The following is a 27,068-nucleotide window of genomic DNA, read 5'->3' as shown; positions in this document are numbered from 1 at the left end:
GAGTAAGTGGAAAAATCCAAACTATTTGTCAGTCAAAAATAAAAGCATAAATGATATAATATTTGATATAAAAACCACAGAGAAATTTTAAGATGCAGTAATTAACACACACTTTGTTTCTTGCAAGTGTAAGCATAATGGAGGACCTGCTGCCCTAGTATAATGGTAAGGCTACTGAAGAATGACCATGCCAGATACTCATTTTAACATAAGTTATATGCGTATCAGAAGTTGCGTTGGTACATGACTGCCATGTGACTGTCCCATGTAGACAAACCCTGCCCTGTCTTGTCATCTTTATGGTTAATGATCTTTTAACTATAGTATTAAAAAGGTGATGCCATGTTATTTTGTATAGCAGCATTGATGCAAACACCTCATCTGGGTGGAGGCAATTATCATTCTCAGTTATGAAATATCCACTGTATGAGACAATATCAGTCATTATTCTAAACACTGAAGATTCCTCTTTTTCCCATCCAGTGTCAGCATTGCTGGGTGTTTCTTAGAACTTTAATCCATGTAACAGGATCTTCAGTACACTTGGGCATTTCCTTTTCTGTGCTGAGTGTCAGCTAATGGGAACTCTATTCAGGACACCAATTAAACCGCTCAGCATGCAAAATAGGTTTCAAGTTGTGTGGGGACAATGAATGCAAACACAGAACTGAGACATGAGTCTCAGTTGGTTGGTTGGGATTTGTTTTTAACATCCACTCCGAAATACTTTAAATAGATCCTTTCTCCACTTGTGTCACAGTGCTTCTTGCTGTGAATTTGTTCCTGAACAGATGGGTTTGCAACCTGTCTGTAAGCATGTGCGCAACATGAGCTCCAGATGTGATTAACAGAATTCCTGAGAAATACATGATGGCATTTGGATAATTCTTGTGTCATCATGAATGTTAGCATATAAAACCATTAGTTTGGCTTCTTTTTTAGTCGTGGTGTGTGTACTGTGTTTTTGTTTTGTTTTTCTTTCATCCTGGTTTTCTCTATTAATAAGAAGAAAATAAGAAGTTGTATATTTTTTTGTGTTTTTCTTTTTTAAAATTACTTCTGTTTACTTCTGTATTAAATCTGTAGTTTTATGCCATACAGAATGGTGCAGTGATGCAGAGAGCTTTGATATTTAAATGTTAATTTTCAAAGTAACTTTTTAAATAAAAGCAAGAGCTAATGCAGACAGATGCTCTAAATCTTTGTCTCCTCCCTAAGATATCCATTTTAGTGGTCATTCAAATAAAGAATTGAATTTTTAACTCACTTTGATCATTGACTTCTTGACCATGGTTGCTTTTGGATCCCCCTGACCTTGCTGATCAGCAAAGTCAGCCAGGTGACTTCACTTACTGAGTTGAGTCAACTTCCTCAGAATTAAGGTCCTCTTTATGAAGAGAGCAATGATCTCTTCCCTACTGCCACTGGAGAAGCAAAGTCACTGTTCCGTTGCTTTTTGCAATCGGTGGAAGTTTCCTGTCTCCCAGCTCTCGCAGCTCAAACCCTTATGAAAATTTCCCATCATCAAAGTGCCTTTTCTGGGTAAGTGGGAAGAAGCTGCCACAACTACTTCAGTGCTGCATGGCCTGTGTCTGGCTTGGCTTTCTGGCTTCCTGTTTTTGCTGATCTCAGCCTAATGTTACAGGGAACAAATGAGGCTGTAGCTTGACAAGCCCCTCAGTCTGGGCAAAGTGCCTTAGAACCAACACTTCTGCTTGGAAGAGCAGCCTTGTCTCTTCTTTTGGCCTTCTCCTTTGTGTTGATACAGATGTTAGCACAGCCAAGTGGGATCTAATGGGGCAGTGATCTGATTTTGCAAAATACATTTATGTGTTGAGACTTTTGCTGGGTTATCTTTAACGTAGATAACTTCACAGATCTGGTCCTTATGGGGCTGCAGCAAGCACTTGTATGTGAGGATGGGGACAACTGTTGGAGACAGGATCAATGGTGTGCAGAGAGAGAGGTGCCTTTTTTGCTGATGAAAGTGGCTTAAAACGCTTCTTTGAGCTACAAGGTTTGAGCTGAGTCTCCTTTACCTCGATAGTACCATGCTCCTCCTGAATTTTAGGGGTTTGCTGTACTTTTTGCCCTATTGCCGATGTACTGACCGTGCTTTATCTTGGACAGGGGCCAGTTTGGGGTGTTCAAAATGAAAAACAACCTACCCACCAACCAAACAAAAAAACCCAAGTGAGTGAATGCAGGGATCCCTCATGAGTATGCCCACAGGTATATGGGCTTCTCGCAGCTTGTTGTGTAGGTACATGCTCAGAAAAAGAAAAACAAACAAACAAAACCAAAATAAACCCAAACCAAAACCAACCAAACAAAAAAGGCTGTATTCCTGCAACTGTGTTCTCTGTAGCCATTCACAGGCCCATCATGAATTTTCTTAGTTGTTTTTTGTACCTGTTTACATCTTTAGCAAACACAGCATGCCTAAGCTATTTATTTTTATGTGCTTTTCACTGTATCTGAAAGTATTTATTGAAAGAATTTAATGTGGTGCCCTTGGTACTTCTCATATAAGAAATACTAAAATACCATTACCTTAATTTTTTTCCTGGAGGTGGGTTGAGCTCCTTTATCACCGTATGATGTATGCCGCATTTCCTGTGTATTTTGCTTTAAGTGACCATTGATTTTTCATGCACAGTTTTATCGCTTCATTATGAATGTTTATTGCTGTTTGAGTCACTGAGTGCTAAATTTCCTTCCGACCTTTTCAGGCAGTTTAATCAATACTCAAACTGGTGCTGTATTGTCAGGAAGGTTTGGTATGTACCTGATGGGAGACAGTGGGTGTGCAGCCACAACTGTATGGAGCAGCACATGTCCCCCACAGCTCTCTGTGTAACCCAGTCTCTTTTCTTCTTTTGCGCTGTACTCAGTTCTTGACCTTTGTTTCCGTATGTTAATAAATTACTAATTTAAAAGGGCTTTCCTTGTTGTTTCACAGAAGTTGAACTTCTTGAAGAGTGTTCAATTGAGGCAGGGAGGGAGGGGTTTGTCAAGGTTTCAGGGGGAACTTGAGATGTGCTTCACCCAGCCTGAATACCATGTACTTATTGTCCTCATCAAATGATCTTAACAGTTTTAATACGGTGTGACTCTCCTGTGCAGAAACTGTTCAGCTTCCCTGCAATATCCTCCTTTGCCCTGTGACTGCAGTTCCCTTTTTCTTACAGTTTCAGCCAGCTGGGAGCTGGCACGGGGCCTGGGAGCCCAGCACTGGCTGGAGGTGACATGGCAAGGCTGTTCTTCTCTGGCCAGGGCTTCAGTAAGGGGACAGAGTCTTGCTGAGCTGCTTTGGGAAGAATTCATTGCATGTGTAGGAGAGGTTTGGGGTGATTAATGAAGACCACAGTAGGAGAAAGTATCTGGCATCATCAGCAAAGTAGAAGAGGAGGAGCAGGATGGGAGTGTGGTAAGAGGTGGTATTTGCGACAAGATAGATCTGTGGTGAGGGTTTAATTGAACAAGCCTGTTAAATGAACTTCAGGCAAAGTTAAAGGAGCCATCCAAAGGGAGGGATTTCTTCAGTTTACCTTCTGCCTAAAGCTGTTCCTTGAGAGCCTGCAGTAACAGGGATTGTAAGAGAAGGGATGTCTAAATCAAACAAAAGAGTTTTCCAAAATCCTTTCCCTATGGAAAAGATTTTATTAGATTGTTGTCATGGTAACAGGGTGCCGAATACATCATAACCTCTTTCACTGAGTAAACAGAAAAGGTGGTAATACTTTTTGCCTTTGAAAACAGAAAGTTTATTAATTTGTGTGGGAACATTGTATTCTTATATTTAAGAAAATAACTTTCTTGCAGCTTTAAACTCTCAAGTTTTACCCTAGAAAATGGTGATTATTTTTTTTCCCCTAAAATAAACATTGGGAGCTTAAGTGAGCGATTTAAAATTCCCTGATATCAGCCAGGGGGGAAAATAAACATATTTTCATTTAATCTAAGAACGTTTTTCTATCAGAAGTTTCAAAGCCTTTAAAATTCCAGAACAGCTTTGCTACAAATCCTTCCCTCCACATTACAGATGGTGAAACAGAGGCAGACCGACTTGTTTTTCTAAGCTAATGGCAGTATCAGGAAGAAAATGGACATACATTGAATGTTAGTACAGCACTTTACTCTTTGGAGCATGCCAACTTTCTTCAGCATTGCTGATGACTGACCATGTGTGAAACCTGGTGCTGGTGTTTGTTGTAAATTAGTAATGGGAGTTCCAGTAAAAGTGGAGCTTTCCAGCTCTGACCTGTGCTACTACAATCAGAGCTTTCTGTCGATGCTCTTTGTTATTTGGAATGACCAGAATACGGACACTTTTCGATGTCTGCAACCACTAGAACTATTGATAACTATTTCAGAGTTACTTTTTTCATAGCTTTTTTTCCCTTTGCAGTGACTTGTTTAAATCTCTTGTAAAAAAAAAAAAAAAAAAAAAAAATGTGTTCCATACCCTATTTTTGTCTTAATAGTTTGTTTTAATAGCAAACATACAGCATTGTGGCTTGCTCATTTCCAAAACAGGATGCATACCAGCTTGAAGTGACTGGTGTCTCATGGAGTGTGTTTTCTTGTGGGTTGGATGCTGTTTAATTTTAGGAAGATTTCTCACCGAGGATGAACGCTTTTGTATTCCTTCCTGTAGTGAACTGAACGTGTCTGCACTGTGGAAGTCAGGAGTTAAGTGTTACAACCTGGCAAGCAGTCCGACTTCCTCTGGCTCTGCAAACAGTAATGATTTATTTTGCCTGAGATTGCTTATTTTGTGAGGTTACATCAGATGGGATGGGAGCACAGCCGTGCCCGGAGCTGGCCGAGCTCCGCTGGCACCAAGCTGGGAGATGGATGATCTGTGCAGGCGGGAATAGAGTAACTGACTGGGAACAGACCGCTAGGAGCCTAATGGAGATTTTTACTGTAAGGTTTCTGTATGTAGGTCTTTCTAATGTCATGGATTTGATGTATTTAACCATTCTGGATGGGTGGAGAAAGGCATGTAGGGTTCAAAGAAATTAGTACATGTTGAGTGAGATTAAAATTAACATGAAAATGGTTAATCCTGAAAGAAGTAATCCAGGTGTATGTAATTTTGTACACACTGTAAATTAATGGGAATCTTGATGGGAGCAAAACAGTTAAAGATGTTTGAAGTGTTTTAAAGTTATTTTTTACAAGTTCTGTTAATCTTATTGCGTATATACATAAATGGATTAAAAAAATGTTTGTAGAACACAGTCTGTTTGTGCTGTGCAGGATGTTAAGCTGATTGTATGCCAGGTATCAAGGGACATTTTAGAGGATGCACATTGTGGAAAATTTCCCAAAAGGAAAACTGTGTCAGCTTCAAGATAAAATGAAGATTTCTTCTCCCTTCCCTCTTCTTTTTTTTTTTTTTAATATATTTTTTGGCGGGCCACTTTGTTAGATGCTTTTGTTTGTAAAGTAAGGGTTGTCTGTGCCGTATGATTTTATTAATCTAATACATCGTAAAAATCATGCCTACAATATGGGCCTAGTGCTCTTCATCTGTGATTAATTATTTTTTATTAAATTATGTCCTATTCAATTGTTTGTGAAGCATTTCTGTTGAATAAGTGTTAACCAGAACCAAATGGAATTTCTAGAAAAGAATTGTTGTCAGATTTCCATTTCTTTTTTGTCTTGGTGTTAGAGTTGCACAGCTTTACTGGTTGGTTGTTGTCTCGTAGTGAAAGTTGTGCAGATAACATTAACGCTCCATTTTCTGCTCAGTTTGCTTTTTACACTAACCACCTACCTTGTTAGTGTAATTGGAAACTCAGGCTGTTTTATTCTAAAAATGCAGTTTTACTTCCCTTTTATAGGTAGCCAAATAGACTTGGGTATAGAAGATGAAGTAGTCTAGTTCTTGAAGTCTTTCCTAGCTCTCTTCCAGTAAGTCAGTGCCCAAGCTTTTAAGCAGTCCGTTGAAAATTAATTTAAGTGAGTACTGCTGACCTTGTATTTTTACCTGCCTACTCTGAAATTACATCTGTGTCAGATCATTAGTCTTTATTAAATGGTATGAGAATGGTTGTCATGTTGCTCCCTGTTCCCTCTCCAGCGTAGATGCCTGAAAGATCTCTGCAGCCAGCTCACAGTCCCCATTAAGAACCAGTTCCTCTGGTTCCGATGGGATTCAGTGGAAAAGCCCCCATGCACAGGTTGTACACAGTAACAGACTGGACACTTTAACTGGACAACTCTGTATTTGGACAGGCATAGAAAATGGCTTATCAGTTGTTCAGAAAACAGTTTGAGGAGCTGTAGAAGGATGCCTCTATATAAATTCAGAAGAAATGTTTTGCCTGTCAGAACTATTTACCTTGAAAAACACTATCTGGCGTCTAAATGAAATTACAGATGCATAAGACTCTTTCCTCAGAAACTGGAGTGGTTTTGCAGATAAGCTGTTTGCTTATCCTGCCCTCCCCTTTTCTCTCTCCCTGTTCCTTCCCCCAACAACTTTCCTAATGAAACCTGACATATCCATTGACTCTGTTACTTAAAAACAAACATCTGCAGTAACACCTTCTCCATTTTCTGGAGAAGAAGCATATTGTTTTGTCTGAAAGGCTGATTTAATTGCAAAACCTGACACTTGTCAAACTGCATGGTTTCATGTATTTATTTATTTGGCCTTCAGCTCCCTTTTGCTCTTGTAACAGTTAGGACAAGACTGAATGTTGGTTTTGTTCAGAGAAATCCCCTTTAAAACACAACAAAACCACTAGAAATCTTCCAAAGAAGTTGAAGAAGGCAATAAATTGACAAATGGTGTTCTTAAACCCGTCTTCCATGGCAGCTCTTGCTGCAGAGGGTGAGAAATATGTGAGAGCTGGGAGAAGAGCGAATGAGACCTTCGGCCTCCAGCTTCTTCATGAGATGACGGGTCAGGAGATGACGGGTTTGAAATCGGAGCGGGACCAGCACTGGCAGCTGCTGTGGGTGCCCAGTCTGCCTTGCTGGCGTGCGCAGGTCTGTGTGAGGGAAGGGTGAACGGAGGCTGAAGAGGATCCCTCAAGGGGATGGAGTTTTGTTCCAGATACGGTAAACGCTCTGGGTCTGTTCTTTGCTCTCTGCAGCACTGTACCAGCACGTGTTAATAATGAATTGCCTTGTTTGTATACAGGATTTTGTATTTGTTTTACTAAGAGAGTGCATGTAATGTCAAAAAGCATAGTAAATTTGAGGCTGCTGTCATGGTTTTAAGTGTTGTTGGAGGCTTATTTTGGTTCCTTGGGATATTATAGTTGAGTGAAATGGAGGGTTTTGGGTAATTTTGGCCAGGCTTTAGAGACGTCTAAAAGCAACAGAGATCATAGCCCTAGGCAGAGTTGCAGTAACTCCGGGTCCTTGTGGTGAAAGTCATACTTGGTCCTTATCTAGTATTTTTTCTGGTGTAAAAGTTGTCGCTTTGACAGTTGATGGTCGTTGCCTTGAAACAGAGCTGTGGGCAGGAGGAGTAGCCTTGGCACTACCTGAAAATCTGATGTCTGCCGTGAGGATGGGATGGAAATTATGGCATGCCCAGATTCTTGGATCGCTCTCACCTGAAAAGTGCCTATGGTGCTGCCCATCCAGAGCAGCAGCTGTGGGCCGTGGAAGCTCTAGGTCGTGTGATGAGCTCTGGATGGGCCGTGGGATGTGGGAATCGGGCAAGATTAAACGTTACAAGGAAAAGCATCAGTCTGTGATGTTGTGGTCAGTCAGTTCAAACAGTTGCTTCTGCTTTCCTCTTTACTATCACAGTTCTGTTTTAGCTCTTTATTCTTAAAGTTACCTAAGGCAACTTTGAAAACTTGAGTTCAAATGAGTGTGTTTTAAGGAAAGTGCTGATGGAAGCTGTTAGTGTAGTCACAAGGACTGTTAACCTCTAGAGAATTTTTTTTTCCTCCTTTTTTTTGTGTGTGTGTGTGTTTTGTTTTGTTTTCCACAAAATAGTTGTGTTTCCATTAGCAGATTTTTTGTTGTTGTTTTGAGGTACTGCATATATGCCACAGAAAGCTTATTTAACAGAGTTTGTGATCAAAACAAACAGACTAGGAATCTGAGATTGAGTGGAAGGCACTGATGCAGTGTGAGTAGAACTGAGGCTGCCAGCGGGTGCTTGCCAGTTCTTGTCTACTGAAGCAGATGATTTGGGTGCCCTGTGATACACACACGTGCAGGAAGGTTATTAAGTCACTACAGTAAAACGTCAGGGCCGTCTCTGATTTACAAGCCTGGAATCAAGTACAACCGTGAGGTAAGGATATGCATTTCAGTGTAAAGGGCTGCTTTGCAAAGATTTCTGCCAGGGCTAAATATAGACATTGTATATACAATGTGACTGTAATGTTTTGCGGTTGCTACAGCAGCCTTTGATCAGGGCTGTGGCTTATTAGTCAAAAATAAGCTTCCTTTCCATACTCAAATTTTCATTAGTCTAAACAAAACACTTCATTTGTTATATAGATGTATTCACTTTTATCTTTTAGAAATCCCTGTAGATTGTTTTAATATGTAATCAGGGCCTGATCTGTGAAGTTTCGCACACACTAAATCTCTTTTGCTGTGCAGAGCATGAACTACTACTGCCTGTCTAAAAATCAGTGGGTTTGAATGAATGGGGAACCACAGAAATAGGAGCCATCGTCACTGAGTTGGCTGCAGAACGTGGATCTCCTGCTGCTGTACTTGGGGGGTATTTAAGAAAAACGTATACATATGTGTGTGATAGATACACATTTTGCAAGACAACCTTTTGAGATGTTTCACTAGAAATTGTTGGTTATGTGGTCTGAGAAACTGAGCCTTCTCAGAGGTCTCAAGCTAGATATTCTGAACTTGGGAACTTGTTTTAATGTTTCATTTAAAAACAAACAAAAGAATGTGTGTAGCCTGAAATGTCTTACTATAATTCTAAAATGCTCTGTGTATTTATGTTGTACCCTGAAAAAATACATTGATAGAATATAAATAGAAAAGGTGGAAGGAAGAATCTCTGAAATTCCCACATTACATTAATAAGTTAATACATTAGGTTTTCCCTTACATAAGCTGCTGCTGTGAGATCATGTAACCTTTTCCCGTTTGTGGTGACTCATTGATTGTCTGTATTTTCTGTGCATTATTCTTCCTCTGCACATAACAGTTTTTGTCATTAACAAGATTAATTTACTACTCCCTCCTTTAGGTATCTTGTAACTAAGAAGTTAATGTACTAGAGAGAAGGTTCATTAGATAGATTAGTTTTTCATTTTGTGTGTTACGTGTCAACGATTCTTAACTGAGGACTATTTTAGTGACACTGATTCAGCCCATAAAGGCAGCCTTTGCTCTCACTAAGCAAAGTCAGAGCTAAAGATGGTGATTTAGCAGAAAATCCTGTGTTAGAATTCCTGAAGCATCTTTCTCACTTGAACTGTGCTTTAAGGAGTCTTCTCAAAAGAAAATACTCGTGTTGCTATAGTGATAAGTTGGCAGATTTATAGGCAGCTTGTTAAGATTTCTCCCAGGCGAGCTGCAGCAGCTGGGAAATGTTCTTTTACAAGCAGTTTGCGGCCACATCGGTCGCGCTGCGGAAGGAGCTGCTGGATGACACTTGGAGCACCAGGTGGTGTGGGTTGGGCAAGAACAGATGTGGAGTAGCGTGGGTGGCTGCTGAGGGATAACCTTGAACAAAATGGAAATAAATAACAAGTTTATATCAAACCAAGTAGCTTTATACAGCAAGAGCAGTTGACTGTGAAATTGTTATGTTAGCTGTTGCATTATAATACATTATGATCGGAGGTTTTTGTTTTATCCTAAGCTTCATCTTGAGCATGTGATTCAGTATCTTGTTTTTCTATGTTTAGATGTATAGTGGTCTTAAAACAAAACAACTTTTTCATGTTTTTTGTTTCTTTTTCCCCACTTGTCCTCCCCAGTAAACAACAGTAAAAACTTTTATTACCTTTTTTATTATTCTTGAGAAGATTTCCTTGAGATGATTAAAAGTATTCTGTAGGATAATCTTAGTTACCAAATGACTGATGCAAATGTATGGTTTTGACTGAGTTATAAGGAATTCTGATATTAAATTAATTGTAAAACAATCAAGTTAGCGAGTAAACTGATGTGTGGAGGTTGGCTGCATCTTAATGTTGTGGGGTTTTTTTCCTTTATGCATAGTTTGAAAAAGAAAAGGCAAGCCAAACAAAACACCGAGACTGTCTCTGCCAATTCCCCTGGATCTCCTGTTTCCAAAACACCTTCTGAGAAAGATGATGAAAGTAAAGTTATTTTGGAGCAAATCAGTTCCTCTGAAGACAACTGTAAAATTGCTGGGGAAAAGGAAACCGCTCCAGACAAAGAAAAGAAAAAGAAAAAATACAATCAACTGAAAGACATCAGACGCACAGAACTTAAAAGATACTACAGTACTGGTGAGTTATGTTAATGCTGTAGTATTTTCAAATATGTTTATTTTGATAGCTTGTTAATGTACTTTTCTCATATTCTATAGGCCTTGCTTAAGATGATAGCTGACTTTGGATGTCCTTCCTATATAAACAAACAAAATTACATAGTTCTGCATATCATCTGCTTCTAACTTTGCAGTTCTTAAAATATAGTTATTTCTTGTTTCTCTTTTCTGAAACTCCGTGTTGTTATAGTAAACAGTTAAGTTTATTATTGCTCTTTTTTTTTTTTTAAGATTTGTCTTCAGTGTTTATTATATTGGGGTTCAGTTTTTTGGTGGGGTTATTTGTTTCATAAATTGATGTATACTGTGTAAGACTTCAGTCTTCATTTATATTCATTTTGTCTGCTGAAGTGTGAACAAGTAAGTAAATTAACTACATATTTTTAAACAAGGTGTCAAAGGACCTGGGTGTTGGAAAAATTCTTTCCCCTATACCCCTCAACTGCATCAGTACCTCAGTTAATCATAAGTACCTGCTTTAGATTATTCTTGCAAGTAATTCAGAAAAAAATGATTTGTGCTTAAATATATGTGAGATGAGTCATACACACATCTGTTTGCAGTCCTGGATTATAATTTTTTGGATTCTCTAAAGTAATTTTAGATTTATAAAATACTTCTCCTTCTGGATTTTTTCTTGATATTTTCTAGGAATGATCTTTTAGTTCAAGACAAGTGTTAATGTTTCCTGTGGACTGACATCGTTGTGGGGGTGGCTTGAGACACTACCAGCCATCCTGCAGGTGTGCAAAGCCTCTGGGTTCTGCAGAAATACAGAATTCCTGTTGAGAAATACAAGAATTGAGTGTTGCCGTTGAGCTGAGTACAGAGCTGACTGACAAAATCCACAGAGCGAGAAACCTCTTTGTTATTTAAATGCCTGCTTTCAGTTGTTCCTAAATAAAGACTTTTTACCCAGTGGAGCATCAAAATTGTAGAAGTGAAAGTTTAAAGGGAGATGAAAAATAGCTGATTGTGAAATGATTGCAATAGCTCCGCGTTCCCTGTGCAACTCTCAAAATGAAGTCATTCCACTGGAATAATTAGTTGCCATAGCTCTAGTCTGCATGTCTTACACCCGCCTTCATCCCTTGCAGCAGTACTTGGCAGCGGTTCCCTGCTCACCCGTTTGTTACTGCTGCTCTCCCCAAAGCTGCTGCCCCTCACCAACATCCTGAGCAGCTTCCGAGAGCTCTCCCGAGACCCGTAGGAACTGGACTTGTTGAAACATTTGGCCTTCAGAAACCCATCCGTGTGGCTGAGCTGAGCTCTGTCAGAAGGTGTGCGTTCCCTGCTGGGGGATGCGTGAGCTGCGGTGAGGGGAAGGTGCTGCCAAATCTGCAAAGGCTTTGGTTTTTAATTGTTGATATTCTTTCATATGAAACTGGCTGAGAGGGATTATCCAGGCATTATGCATCTGTCTTCATTATTTAACATTATGGATGCATATGCCCCTTTTTTTTTTTTTTTCTTCCATGTGATTTTTTTCCCCTCTGAGTCGTCCCTTTATTGATGTTTCTGAGGTGCTCTGTCTAAAACAGTCTCTTATTTATGGTTAGCCATCTTTCTAGGTGTGTTTGCATGAGGGCTTAGAGGTTTTGTTTGATGGTTGCTTCTTCCCAATTACCCAGCTTTGACTTACTGTATAGAACTTTAAGAAAATCTGATACAGGAATTAGTAATTGTTTTTATAAATGCTTTCTGCAGTTTGCCAAAATACTTAGGTTTCCTAATCAAAAGAAAAATGCATTAGATGTAGCAATAGTCTCGCTCGCATATTCTCATCTGTGTTGATGTGATGATGCATGCATATTTTATTTTGTGGCTTGATAGAGGTCTTGTCATAAGCTGCTTTGAGCCTAGAAAGGCCATGTCTGTCAGTCAAAAAGAATGAAGACCCCTGTCCTCTGAGTCATCACCCTTTCATATTTTGCAGGACTATAAATCCCTCTTTATTTATTATTCTAAGAGAAACACAGAGAGAACATCACATCTCACTCTAATTTGTTCCTTGTACACCATATCACTTTGTTAGAAGCTTACAAATTTGTTTACCTGTATGCATTTGTAAATGTTGACAGTGGCATCCTCACTCTTTCACTTTGAATGTCACATGTTTTAATAGATTTATTCAAGGTCTGATACTCTGTCAGAAGGATTTTGTTGATTAAGTAAACCCCTCTTCTCCAGTGGAAAGACTGTCACACAGTTTCTGAAGGTTGCAGAGAACTGGAGAAGATGGTGACGCTCCCTGCCACACTTTGTAGAGAACAGTGGTTGAAGGACACTTCTTATTCTTTGCAGAAGGTGGAAGCGCAGTGCTGGGGCGAGGAGCTCCTCACGCAGCATCCAGCGAGCACTGCGCTGTTGCCGGCAGCCGGTGGGTGGCACGGCCGAGCTGAGCAGAAGGGGCTGCAGCTCCTGCACCCTGTAGAAGGGAACCCTCCAGCATCCCTCTCCCCAGCCAGGATTGTTCCCTGCAGCGTATCTGCTAGGACTGTGGTGGCACTGTTACAAATAACCTAATGGTAGGGGATATTGATCATTTCTCTTGAGGCACTGCTAAATGGCTGAACAGGTCACAGTGCCAGAAGGTTTCTACTGTGTAACCTCATGTCCTTCTTTTCTCTGAGCACTTGGCTCTGTAATTCTGGAATATATTTGTACCATTCAATCTCCAAATCTCTAAGGTGAGGACAGATATAACCCTTGTTTTCTTGTCTTAAAACAGCAGAGGCTCTGATACGGCTTGTTTTCTTTTCCTGGGGACCAATGGAAGGAACACTCCTTTTCCTTATTTTTGCCTCACCTCTTGGTTTATGTGGCAATCAGCTTCTTAACTTTGTCTTCTTACCCTTTCTGCTGTTGTTGCTGCAGTAATCTTCTTTCAGACTTGCAAGGATGTGTTTCTTTGGCACAGTGCAGTGATTGCATAGGCACCCTGTCTGCTACACCTGGTGCCCAGGATGCTCTCCCCTTCATCTTGGGATAACCTGGTTGACCTGCTTCTGCAGCTTGACTGCTTAGTTCAGACACATTTTTTGTGGGAAGCCTGTTTTTGTTGGAAGATGTTGATTTGCTAAGCTTTTTTTTTAATATCTTTTTTTTTTTTTTCTTTCTAATTTTTTTGCCTTTTTTCACCCAGTGTCACAGGTTCTAAAAGACTTTCACAAACACAAGGTGAGCTGCAGGAACCCAGCACTGGAACTGTACCAGCCTGGAAGCACCAGTTTATTTGCCCTAAGGCAGGATGCACATCTCTGGGACAGACTTGTTAGGTGGAGTCCTGTGGGACTAGGAAACCAGGATTCCTCTCAGGAATTGCCAAAATGGATGAATATGGATGATCATTTGTGTTTTGCCACTGAAGATACTGAAACAGGAAAAAAGGTGACCTTTGGAAAGCAGGCAGTATAACAGTGGTGCAAATTAGGCTCGAGCACAATCCTCTGAATGTTGTCCGTATATTATTCCAGTATGACATAGTGCGTCGTTCTACCAGATGTGCAGAACATTCCCAAATTACACTGATTTTGCTTGAAATCATAAGCAGTCAGCATACGTGAGGAATTGGTCTCCGTTGAAAAATGCACAATAAAACAAAGTTTGGTTTACATGGCTTGACCTACATCACGAAGTTACTTTTATCAGCCACATATAATCCGTTTAACTAGCTTATCGTTCTGCTCTCTAATCATAAAGCCATTCTCTGTCATTCACTGTACAGTGTTCAATTTCTGCAACAAGTTAGCAGGAGGTGAGACCAACAAACCTGCTCTTACTGTAGCTCTGATTTCTGTCTAAAACAAGCAGGAGTCCTAAACGCTGTGACAAGAGTCCTGAGATGGAAAAAGGGTATGTGCCCATTTAATGAGACAGTATATTGTATGTTGAACGGAAGTTGCCATAATATCTCCCCAGAGTCCAGAGGCAGAAAACTGATGCCTTTTTGACTTGTCCTCCCTGCCATGACTTGGGCAGGGGGCGATGTGAGAGCAGCACTGCACATGTATGGTTACCAATCCTCTGAATGTTCTGGGTAGCTGGCCAAGAACAAATGTTCAAAATGAAACGGAGAGGGCACAGCAATTTTCATTACCCATAATGTGGTGAGATTTGCTCTGACTGGCACAGAATCAGCAGAGGCAGCTCCCATGATACCAGCAGTTGCTTGCAATGCAGTGAAATTATAATTATATAGAATTTCATTTTAATTAAAAAGGCAGGACACTTACTGAACCCACTTTGCATAATGGTTTCTAATATTAAGGTCATTTGCTAAATAAGCTTAATCTGAAGTGGACTTCACAGTATATATTGAGTTGAAAATTGAATCAGTCATAATCTCAGGGGCTTGATTTGGTCAACCTACTCATAGTAGAATCATTTCAATTGGAAGAGACCCTCAGGATCGTCGAGTCCAACCGTAATCTTAACTGTAGCACTAAAACATGTCCCTAAGAATCTCATCTAAACGCCTCTTAAACACCTCCAAGGATGGTGACTCCACCACGTCCCTGGGCAGCCTGTTCCAATGCCAGACAGCCCTTTCCTAATATCAAAACAAGTACTTTGTATTCTAAGTACTGCACATGATTTACAAACTGGACGACTCAGTGTTGTGTGAAGTTGCTTAATACAACAGTAAGTGAAACAGGATCTGAATTTTTACAAGTTCTGAGACCCTGCTTTGGTGTTCTTGTTTCAGGTAGGCTTCAGACAGCAAAAATGAGAGTAGATGCAAAGAGGGATGAAAAGAGAAATAATTTGTTTCTTCCAAAATCAAGATCTCAAATAAAATGAAAACAGTGTAGGAGAAGGTTCATTTGTGTAGAATAACAAGAGGTTTGAAATAACTTATGTATGAGTGTAAACCGCATGTAGTTGGCAGTGGCTGATTGGGAAGCTTCAGGCAGTTGGTATATTGGCATTAGTTGCTGAAACCATGTGGAAAGAATGAGGTGGACAAATGGCTGAAAGGCAGATGGTTTCAGATCACTTGTTTTGGAGTAACAACAAATGATCTTGAATCCCAGTGGATCAGTGTTAAGGCCACCAGTTTATATTCAAGCTGAACTGTTAATTGGTGTTTACTAGAAACTGTCGCATACAGAAGGGATGCCTTGTCCACAGGCAGGAGAATTTGATCTGAGCAGTAAGTACCAGAAATAATGCTGTTCATGCTTAACTTCTGAAAATTCAGATGGAAACATCATAATGCTGCTTGAGATCCTCACGTGTGGAATCCTCTTCTAGTTCTCATCTTGATGGATAAGCTCCTCTTTATTATAAAACTAAGTAAAAGACACAAATAAGTGAAACTTGGTGTTTTGTATGAAATCCTTGGGTGTTGCCTATCAACACATGACAAATTGCCTCAAAACCTATAGCTAAGACAGCAGTTTTAAAGTCTGCTCTTAGATGGAAGTGAAGTTATATGGATACGTAAAACCAAATGGTAAACTTGGCCACTGACAGTAAACTTATATTTCAAGTGACAGATGAGGGAGTTAAAATGGGAAAGTAAAGGACAGAACATCAAAACTGTGTCCAGTAATATAAAAATAACAAGATTTTTTAACTGTGTTAAGAGCAAAGAGAAGATAGCAATAATTTTTAGCTCATTATGGGATGCTGATGGGTGAATTTTTGGTAGTTTTCTGGTGTGTATCTGGGCAGCAGGGAGAAGGAAAGGCCATAGAAGGAGAATTGATGCATTTGTATCCTCTGGTGTGATTCTCTCCACTCAAACAGTTAGAAATGAAGGTAAACATTAGCTTAATAGACGTAATATCTTTAATTGGCAGAGCTGTTTTTATGTAGGAGTCCTCAGAGTTTATTGATGAACCTTCTTGATCACTGACATGGCTTTTCTTCAGGAAGCCTTTAAAAAGGATTGATACAAGGTTTTTATATTTCTTCTTTTAATTTTCAAATAGCCAGTCAAGGCCAATTACATTTGTAAGAATTATGTTGCTGATGTTACGTACCAGTATTTTGTGAGGCCCTTGAGTTTATATTCTAGAACATTATAAGTTTTAAATTTAGATGATATCTTGCTCCAGTAGCATGACTGAACAAACATCTTTAGCTCTGAAGGGATCAGTTGCTTGCTATGATGTAATGCTTTTATAGGTAGGGGGGAAAACCATACCTGTCACATTTATACAAAGTTCTAAAAATTGTAAGCAGCGCAAGTTACCAATGCTGAATTATGCAAATTTTTTGGTAATTTGAGGACAGGCAAATTACATATTTTAAAGGTAGGTTGTAGAACAAAGATTTTCAGGATGATGGGCATGTTAACTCTGACAAATTACTTGGGGTACTTGATGTGCATATCTACCAGAGTATAAACTTGCCCAACATCATTAGTACAGGTGTTTGGAAGCTTTATGTAAGGGAGTGATGGGAATTACTTGCATGACTGCTGCTGAACCACTATGTCCAAGCTTGGTGTCCATGATTCTAGGTCGAAGTGCCAGAGGGGCCATAGGAATGGCCATGCTTTTTCAGACCAAAACCTGTTTACTGTAGCTTTTGTTCTCCCACAAAGGCCACACCTGAATGTCTGAGGAAGATGAAGAGCACAGTGAATTTTGTAAATTATCTGCACTAATATTCTCCCATCCTCTGATGTTTTTCAGCTGTTGGGCATCTCCTAAGCTGCTTGTAGTTTGTGTATTTAGGGATTGTTCTTCCATATTGTTCTTCTCACCTTGTCTCTCCCTGGGCCTGTGCAGGTTTCTTTCATCTATGATATATTTTGGTAAAGAGTGCACAGGTTTGCTGCCATTTGCATGAAGAGCAGTCTTGCACCTTCTGGCTTTGTTTGATGGCCACTGGTTCTTGTAGAAGAATCTGAACAGTCAATCCATGCTCACTACATCCAGGCCTCCTGTGGGGTGGGGTTTTTTTTGGTTTGTTGTTTTTTTTTTTTTTTCCTCCTTTTTGTTGTTGTTGTTGGGTTTTTTTGTTTTTTTTTTTTTTTTTTTTTGGTTTTGTTTGTTTGTTTTTGTACTCTTTTATCTATAAAATACCCACTCTTCAACCCTTTCATTTCTAGGCTGCAGCATGTAAGCTGTTTCATGGCTTTGCTTGTCCTTGTTATCCTTCTCTGAACCTCAAGGATGCTGGGACAGGAGGTGTTTTTGCTCATAACTCAGATTCTCTGACTTGATTTACTGTGAGCTCTTTTTAGCACAGCATGGGGAGGAAGCAAAAGTCTGGGGACAAGAGGGAGTTGTGAGAGACTCCTTCAGTTATAACTATTCCTGAGGAGGAAAAAAACCTAGACCCTTATCCTAAATTACTTGTGGAAGTAGTTGAAATACCACAGTAAAGAATTTTGGCAGGCTCAGCAGGCTAGGCGGTGGAGAGAAACACATGGAGATTAGAAATCAGGGATACCTTTGTAACAGTGGCAGTAATTATTGAAGGGAGAAAATTTAAAAGTGTTACAGTGGAATTCCTGTCACTGGAGAAAAGAAAATAACAGGTTTTGATATTTTCTAAAAGTTTAGTTCTACTATAGCAGTTACTCAAAGTATTACTTACAATAGTAACATCTTGTGATCTGTTCCACAAAGGTTGGACCAGAGAATGACACGACTGGTGTTTGAACAGCTAAAACTGGTCTCACTGCTGAAAAAACCAGGTGCGTTTCCAAGGGCCGTCTTTTTCCCCAGGGCTTGAGTTTTCAGGAATAGCAAGAACTTACATTCTTAATGACATTTAAATGCAGATGTACTTAGCATCTCTGAAAAGCAGCCCCCGGAGGAAGGGAGGAAAGCTGTGGAGCAGTTGGTCACATAGCCCACGGCGAGGCTTTGGCAAGTGTGTGTGTGCAGAAGGGGAAAGAAAGCGCGTGGAGAGAATTAAGGAAGAGAGTTGTCATACTTCTGCCGGGAGTAATGAAGGGAAATACGTCTGCAGGGTTAGTGCATCCTTCACTTCCAGAATACACTGACTCATCACGTTTGAGATGTCTGAACCTCCCCAGGTGGTGCCAGCTGCCTGTCCGGTCTTGCTGAGCGTGGGTGCCCTGTGAAGTTACCAAGCACCTGCAGGGAACGTGCAGCTCCTTGGAGGTGATTTTGGTGGTGTAGCTCATCCTGGAGGGAAGGGTTGGACTCTCTTTCTGATTATTCTTTTCAGCATTTCCTAGGAGGGCTGCTGACCAGGTGGAATGGATTTTTTTGCCTCTTCACCCACCCAGGTTTCCAGGACCTGTGCCCAGGTGCCTGTGGAGCAGTTGTCTCCAGCACCCAGGTGTGTCAGTGCTGTAGTGCCTCTTCCCTGCCCAGTGACACCCTGTAGCTCTCTGGGGATCTCTGCCCACAGGAAAAAGGCAGAATATTCTCTATGTAGTTTCAGACATGAGGTTAACATTGGCAAGATTTTTTTTCTCTTTAAGGCAGGAATATTCATAAACCAAATACATAAGGAGTACAAGAGAGTGCATTTGAGATCATATTGCAAATGTTTTAGCCTCCATGCAGAGGTGTGGGGAGTCATTCTCAGGGAGTCTACCTAACTTAAGTCTGGTATCCTCAAGGCAGGCTTCTAATTTCTCTTCTTCAACAACATCCCATGTTGTGCTTGAAATACCCCGTCAGAAGTTTACCTACAAGGTCTAAAAAGCAGACTTCCTTCCATCTGTGTTTAAATAATAATACAAAATTAAGCAAGATCTTTTTTATTTTGTAACAGTCTTGCTCCTGGCTTTCCATACTGACATCTTCTTGTGTCTCATCAGTCTGTCGTGGTGTCTGTGATGCGACTCATCAGGTTGCGGTTGGGATCAGCAGTGAGTATAAACTGAGTTGCTCTTTTCTGTGGCTCCTGAGGATCTGCATGATGAAGTGCTGGCAGTCAGGAACACATCAGATGCCGGCGTCATCTTTGTACATGAAAATAGGACATGTATCCCACATCTTTAGAGTCTTTGTGATTTTTCATCTGTATTTTTGACCTGTGACCTACCAACCAATAGACAAGGCAGGACAGCATGTGTTTTGAAGAGATGTTGTCTTGGTTGACCTGCATGGCATAGCCTTCACAGGCAAGCTGCTGTGTATTCAAGAAGCAAAATGAATGAAAGAAAACAGCATGTGTAGTGTTAAGTTTTCTGAAATATGCATGTCGTCTTTTGTGATGCCTGAGTACAGGTTCCCTAAGCCCTGCTCTGTTGACAGGCTGATTTTGTTCATTCTGTATTGTCTTGGAGTTCCTCATGTAGAGGATAGTCAGAAGTTTTATGGTGGTGGTGTTGTGACAAATGCATTTAGGTATGGACACGTAACCTGAACAGGGTTCATAAGCAATGCTGTCTGTCAGACCACAGCAAGACCAGTGGGCCGCGTCTCTTCCACTCATCTCCAAAATACTCCTGAGCCTACCTACACCCAAAGTGAGTAAAAATTCATGGAACCTTTTTTGTCTGCATCCCCTAATCTCTTTAATCACTGAGCCTTTTTTCCTCCATCTTTGTGCAAGAAACCTGGAACCTGATTGTCACCATATTCCTCCTGGGGTGTACTTTCATAACCAGTTTAAGCCAATTTAAGGTGTCCACGCTGCTGCTAAAAGAGGATGTGCTGCCCGTGCTCCTCCTGAACCCAGCTGGGTGGTTCCAGTCCCAGCCTTCAGCTGTCACCAGCCCAGATTGTCAGGAGCTGCTTTCCCTTAGCTGGTGGCTGGTCACCTTGGCTAGTGCAGGGCTGGTGGCAGGAACATGTGGAGGAAGAAGGCTGGTGGAATCATTCATTTTGGCAACAGCTTCATTGTAGGTTGGTTTAAGCTGCTTGTGGAGCTGTGCCCAAATCCAGTACCGCTTCAGGGGGCTGATGATTGGTCTGTTTTCAGGAGGACCTGCACAGAGTCATTTGTATTAAGCCTTTGTCAATGTCAAGGTACATTTCTCAAAGAGATTAGATGTGTGAAAGGTTGTTTTTTAAGCATTGCTTATTTTGAAATTTGTATCTGGTGTTTTTTTCTTAAAATGAGCAAAACCCAAAAAGTCCCAAACAACAAACAATGTGCAGTTTAAATTATATGTTGGGAATTTTTTGTGTTCCCTAATGGAAATCTTTGCTTTTTCTCATTCCTACTGTTTTGTTTCTTAACTTGACCTGAATGAACTCCATCCAGCAGAAGCCTGAGAAAGGCAGTGTGAAATCTTTCCTTCCTGTACCTGTATTTTCTCCAGTAACTGAAAACAGGATGTAGAATTTGCACAAGAATTGGGTTCCTGCCCATACAGATACCAAGTGTCTGAACAGCTTATCTGGGCAAGTGACAGAAAATAAGAATGACCTCTCTCCGACCTAAGGATACATGTGGCATTCTTCTTGCAGTTCTCACTAACATGACATATTTCTGTAGTGAGTTCAAAGATTGACGTATTTCAGCTATGCTGTGCAGTTTGATCAGTTTTTTGAGTTGATAGCACAAACACCTGCATGGAGTATACATCTGCAGGTCACCAGCTTAGCCAGAAAAGCTCTTTCACATGCAATGAATAGTGGGGGAAAATGCTACCCAAGGGAGCACTTACCAGATACTTTATTACTGTCTTTATCAAACTGAAACTGTAGAGATTTTTTCCCCCTTGATTTAAAAGAAAACCAGTGAAAGTAATTATATTATTTTCATGTAATTCACCTTGCTGTTTTTTGGACTGTAGATTTCTCTTTGGAGTCCGTGGGCACTGTTGCAATGTATTATATTAAGACAGGGAAGACCTCACTGGCTGATAAATCTGGCAAAGCACAAAATTCATTTTGTCCTGCACCTCTGCCTGGCTTTTTATCAGTGCACCCAAGAGGGCCTCTCTTCCTATGCAAACACACAAGAGCAGGATATTTTAGAGGTAGACTGTCAAACACAGGGGTCTTTTAGTAGAATGAATGGTAGAATGCTGAATCTGTGAATTATCTTTTTCAAATTGGTATTTCTGTGGAAGGTTGACTTGTTGACTTAACATTGTGTATTTGTAGAATGCTAATCGTGCTAGCGGGGAACTAGATCATATTTTTGCCAAACAGTACGGAGGATATAATAATGCAGTTTTGGGGTTCTTGTTGTGTGCGTATCCAGTGTACCCAGCAAACTGGTAGGAGCACACGCTGAAGCTTCTATTGCTTCATCTTTGCTTGGCTGTTAATCACTCTTCCCAGGTTGAAGATAGCACATGTACCTGCACACTGTGTAATTATTTCCCTAATATCTGTGGACCTCATGTGTGGCAGCTTTTTAATCTGCCCTTAAGTGGCAGACATCCATTGCTTGCAGACCATCTTTTCTGTGGCTGATAAATGTGGCTCGTAAACTCTAGCTCTAGAGGAGGATGAAGCACGTAGCTGAAGGTGCGATATTTGGCTGATGACTGCGGTTGATCTAAGGTGGTGTTGATGTGAAGCAGGGCTTTGGTCTGTCTTGTGGATAGCTCAGGTAAACAGCGTGCTCCCAAGTCCATCTTACGTAGGCTGTTGGAGGTTGGTGAAGTAGCAGTGAAGAGACATAGACATAAATGAAAATTAGGTCAGGAAGAGTCCACAGTTGTGATGACACCACAAGAGAGTCACTCAGAGTGTGTGGGAACAAGCTCCTGTCATGGAAATTATGATTGCTTCCTGTTGTTACAGGCTTGTCGGTATTTCACTGTGGCTATCCAGGGCCAGAATAAATATATAGTTCCAAATACTTTCACAGTAAGTATAGTTCAATCCTGTATGAAAAATGCAAGAGACCACTTGCAAATATTTTCCCATCTGATATTTTCTATTGACGCATATTGGAATGACACACTTAGAGCTTTGTGTAACAAGATCTTCTGTTTCACTATTCTTTTGTCTATATGCAGGAGTGTGCAGAAGGACACCTGGCTGTGGGATGGAAAGCTAAAATTATTACATGTTTTTGTGTCCAGACAGCATCAGTAGCAACTAAAGACAACCTTCAGAAAAGGAACTGTGATAGCATATATCAGACATAGGATTGAAAATGAAGAGAGAAAATAAGTAATTGTCTTTTTCTAAAGGAAAGAACAGTTAGGACCTGGATCTACCACCCAACTGCCCCACCTGTGGTGGGGCTGTTTTTTCCAAACACCTCTGCCCTTGCTCGTTCTCATCCACTCTTTCTCCCCCTGCCCCATCCCTCCCTTCCCTCTCATCCTCGGAGCTGACACCGAGCCTGGGAAACGCCATCTTGCCCTGGGATGGTTAAGCAGATTTGGATTGGATGAGAGTCAATAAATTAATGTAGGATGAACAGAAATTAAAGATAGGAAACTATTTGCTGTTTTAAAGCATAATCCAAACAATAAAGCTCCCCAGAAATGAGGAAGAGAAAACTTGGTTTTATATGATAATATGGGTAGATCCAAATAATATACTGTTGCCTTTTGAAATAGTGTTGCTTAGGCTAAAACCTCACATATGAACACGATTCATGGTGAAGAGGAGCTGTTTGTATCTTGGATCTTGTTCTCTGCTATAGTAACAGTCGTATAATTCCTCAGAGATAGTAGTTGTATAACGCCTTGTAGAGACTAAACACATCAAGCTCCATTTTGAAACTAATGAGGGCTTCCTTTCCTCTTATCTGTTACTTGTTCTTACTGATATCTTGTCAACCATCCTATTTGTTGCTAAAACTTAACTGATTTTATGCCATCTGAGCATTTCTGGTTGTCTCTCAATCTGTAAGTATAATAAACAAGTTTCATTTATGTAAAATGGTTTTCTTTTTAAAATTTCTTCCTGGAAGTGGCCCAGGATAGATTTACACTGTGTCCATATCTCTGGTGGCTATAGTTTTCTTAGGCAATAGTTTCGAAGTACAGCTGAGTGTTATGAAGAGCTTGATGTTCCACAATGTGAATCTACACCTCGTTGCTGCTGCTGAATAGGGAGGTCTTGTGCTTCCTTCCCCTATGCTGAACTACGTTTTTTCCCCTGCCTTTGAACTGGCACTGGCATTCATCTGATCACAAGGTGTAAGATGAGTCAATTCACTAGACCAACAAAGAAAAAGAGATAATTGATTGTTTTAATTGGTTGTGTCTCTGTGGCATCAGATGAACGCTGGAGCCCAAGGTAGAAAGAGATGCGAGAACAGCTCCCTTCCTCTTAGGAGCCATTAGTTTGGTTTATGAAACCACGCACCTCTGTCTGCCCTGAAGAAGAATTGGGCATCACTGTCACTGCTAAGTAATGTGAGATTGAAGGAATCCAGAGCTCTAAAGTCGTACATTTCTCTGTAGTCTAACTTAATAAATCTTTTGAAACTCCAGTCCTGGATGTCTTTGTGTAATTGTACTGCATTGTGTGAACACTTTTCTTCTGGTTCAAGTAAGCTACGTTTTTAAAGTAATCTACCAAACTGATCTTCCGGGCCACCGCACCTTCACTGAACTCAATTCAGTAGCTGTGTGGGTTTTATTCTGTTGCACCTCCTAAACCGAAATCAAGTGAATCTTGATGTGTGATTCTTTCATTTTATTTCAAGTATTTGCCTATGGGGAAGTTTGGTTTATCCTGTAAATGCTTTCCTCTGTGTAAGCAGTATTGACTTCAGTTTTGAAGCTCAAAGTCTTGTATAGTTAATTTTACAGTTATTTAACATGCTCAAAATACAATCTAATTTCAGAGCTGTTCATATATTTTTTTTCTTTTTCTCCAAAGTATTCTTTACTGTAAGGAAAATTACCTGGTTTTGTTTTGTGGTTTTTTTTTTTTTTTTAATTCCTGTGCCACTTTTATTTCTGTTTTTCATTTTCAAAGCTGCACTGAACAAATATAAATTTGCTAATGATATATTTCCCACAAACTTAAACATACTAATCTGATTTATAATATGAAGACTGCCTCTGCAATGAATTTCTTTGCCCAGCTGGCAATGTACAGTCTTGGACAAGTCAGAGGTCTGTAGATGTGTAGCTTGTGTTAAATTTCAGGCATCTGAGCAGCCCCTTTTGGTTTTGACACTACTCTTTACCCACGTCTGGTGTTTGAGACTTTCTGGTATTATAGCAGTGTGGACTGTCAGTTCTAATAAAGTAAGTAGTAAAACTTCAGAATGCTCTAGTATAAAATCTTCAAGAGGGATGCAGTTACTTCAGAGCCCTAATTTGCTCTTGGAAAACTTCACCCAGGCGCTTACGCAAATCTTACCGAGAATGAAGCAGGGATTGGTATCTCAATGTCAGTGACATCTCCAAGAACAAAGCCGCGTATGGTGTAATAATACAATTAACAGCTGTTAACTTTTGCTCAGTCTCAATGTGTATTTCACCCTTGTGTAAATTGGTATTCACTTGTGTCTACAAGAACTTTGCTTACAGAAACTTTCCAGTTGCATCAGGGAGACTTGGTTTCCAAGTCCAGAGTGGTGGCAGATGCCCCATCCCTGGTAACATTCAAGGTCAGGCTGGATGGGGCTCTGAGCAACCTGATCTAGTTGAAGATGTCCCTGATCACTGCAGGGGGGTTGGACTAGATGACCTTTAAAGGTTCCTTTCAACTCAAACTATTCATGATTCTATGAAAAATTGTATGAACCATTCCCCAAAATACGACAAAAATGTTTCTTAAAATCTAAACAGCTGTATAAAAACAGTCTCAGTATGTGTTTTGGTTCTGCCTCAAACCCGAAAGAGAATGTGATCTTTGTTTTGATCCACAGACAGCTGAAGAAGATGTTTGTCCATGCACTCAGTCTGTCTCAGAGAGGCTTAGGACACAAAACATTTGCACCATGTAAGACATTTTCACCAGCACAAAAGAGAAGTGTGTGTAACCAGTTTATTTAAGGGTAAAAAAGACAGATATTACAATTGCAGCTGGGAGTGATTCTCCTGTCCAGTTGATACATATCTTAGCTTGTTCCTAATGTGTATTTAGCAGCAAAGCCTGGTCATTTTCAGACCTGAAAAGCATGTTTGCGGTCTGCAAGGCTTCTGTTATTTTTCCACATATAGTCATTGCTGTATCAGAAACCTGTTACCTCTCATGATAGCCCTGTCTTGCCCCCATGTCCTGTCTTTGTCTTCTCTCTTTACTTCTTCCCCATGACAGCAGTGACATACTTGGCGATGTGGAAAAATATGACTAGTATCTTACAGTTTTAAGAAAAACCTCATTATGTCATTGTGCAAATTAATGGGTTTTCCATATCTTAAAATCTGCATGTGGTTTTCCTTCCTCCATCTCAAAAAGGTTATAGTAGGAGAAGAAAAACTAATGAGAAGGGCACCCTGCGTGATAAAAAAGTCTAAAGTATGCTAGTATTAATCAACCTGAAAAAGTGAAATAACTAAGAGAGGATGTTGGAAATCTGTGACATCGTGAATTGTATGCAGAAGGTGCATAATTATTTGTTCATCCTTAAAATAATGTTAATTAGGAGGCTCAGTGAAATAAAGCATAACGTACATGAAAGAAAGCACTATTTTATGTAGCACATCACAGTACTGTGATGTTCACTGGCAATAGGAGCAGTGTGGAGATCTTGAAGGGACTGGGCAGTTCAGTGGATGCCGCTCTTCTGCCCTGGGAACTCCATGATTTCTAGAAGCCAAGGAGGCTGGTCAGAGGAAAGATTTCTCTATTTACCTGCTACCTAAGTGTTTGGTAAGATGGAGATTAATGAGTAAAATGGACTTTTGGTCCAAGTATGTCATTGCCTCTATTCTCTGAGGCTACTGAGTTTATCTGGTGTGGGAAGTGGTCAGTTCTTTGGCCCCTTGTTAACTTCAGCATTCCTGCTGGCGTTACCAGACGTCAGCCTGACTGATGGCTCCAGAAATTGTCAGGCAGGTTCAGCTGTCACTGACAGTGCTGTGACACCTTGCACTGATTTTGCCTGGCAGCAGGTTAGCCCCTAATGTTGGTGATGATGGTAATGTCTTGCAGTGACGCGTCATACGTCAATGTGAACAGCTTGGGATACTCTTGTGAGTTCTTGACCTATTCTATCTACTTATACAGCTATTTACAGAGTGGCAGAGGCGTAATTCTCCTATCTTGTGTCAAGGTCTTTTGGATGATAAACTGATTGACCTCTTTGTCACACTCCTTCAGTAGTTGCTTTGCAAGGTAACTCTTTTTTGTAATGTTTCCCATAGCATTGCAAAATGAAATTAGTCTTGCAAAATATCCTGCTAGGAAACAGAGTTACATATAAATGCATCAATAAGAGCAGAAAAAAAAATTCCATTCTAGACCTCTCAGTTTTCAATAGGCCTGTATTTTCTTACCTGTTTTTGATTGGCATTCTTCTTCTTGTTGCTCATTAATTTTACTATTTTTACATAATTCTTATTTGACTTGTTTCCTTAAATCACAGATAGGTTTGGTCCACCCACTCCACCCTTCTTCTTGAAATGCAGTGTGATAAAATTTGCATTAACATCTAGTCAATTCTCATGGCTGTATGATCCCATCTTCAGTGTATGTGCAGTGCAGGAAAACCTGAGAGGCAGAACCATGAGTCACTTCCCCACTAAGCAAATGTCTGAGTTCAAAAAGTATCCAGTGGCTTTTATTCTAAAGCCTGTGGAGAGGTGCAACTCTTA

At 40.3% G+C, this 27,068-nt stretch overlaps 1 protein-coding gene across 5 annotated transcripts in view; it reads left to right on the top strand.

Annotated features, from left to right (window-relative positions):
- Nucleotides 1-27,068, top strand: part of NCOA7 (nuclear receptor coactivator 7) — a 93,030-nt gene that overhangs the window by 35,261 nt on the left and 30,701 nt on the right. For all 5 annotated transcript variants that reach the window (XM_065833953.2, XM_065833956.2, XM_065833957.2 and 2 more), the window contains exon 3: nucleotides 10,192-10,445. In XM_065833953.2, the coding sequence (XP_065690025.2) occupies nucleotides 10,192-10,445 (254 nt within the window). The remainder of the gene's footprint in view (nucleotides 1-10,191; nucleotides 10,446-27,068) is intronic.

The sequence above is a fragment of the Patagioenas fasciata genome, chromosome 3 (assembly GCF_037038585.1).
Source record: "Patagioenas fasciata isolate bPatFas1 chromosome 3, bPatFas1.hap1, whole genome shotgun sequence".
NCBI lineage: Eukaryota > Metazoa > Chordata > Aves > Columbiformes > Columbidae > Patagioenas > Patagioenas fasciata.
This window is presented reverse-complemented; position numbering and strand designations above follow the sequence as displayed.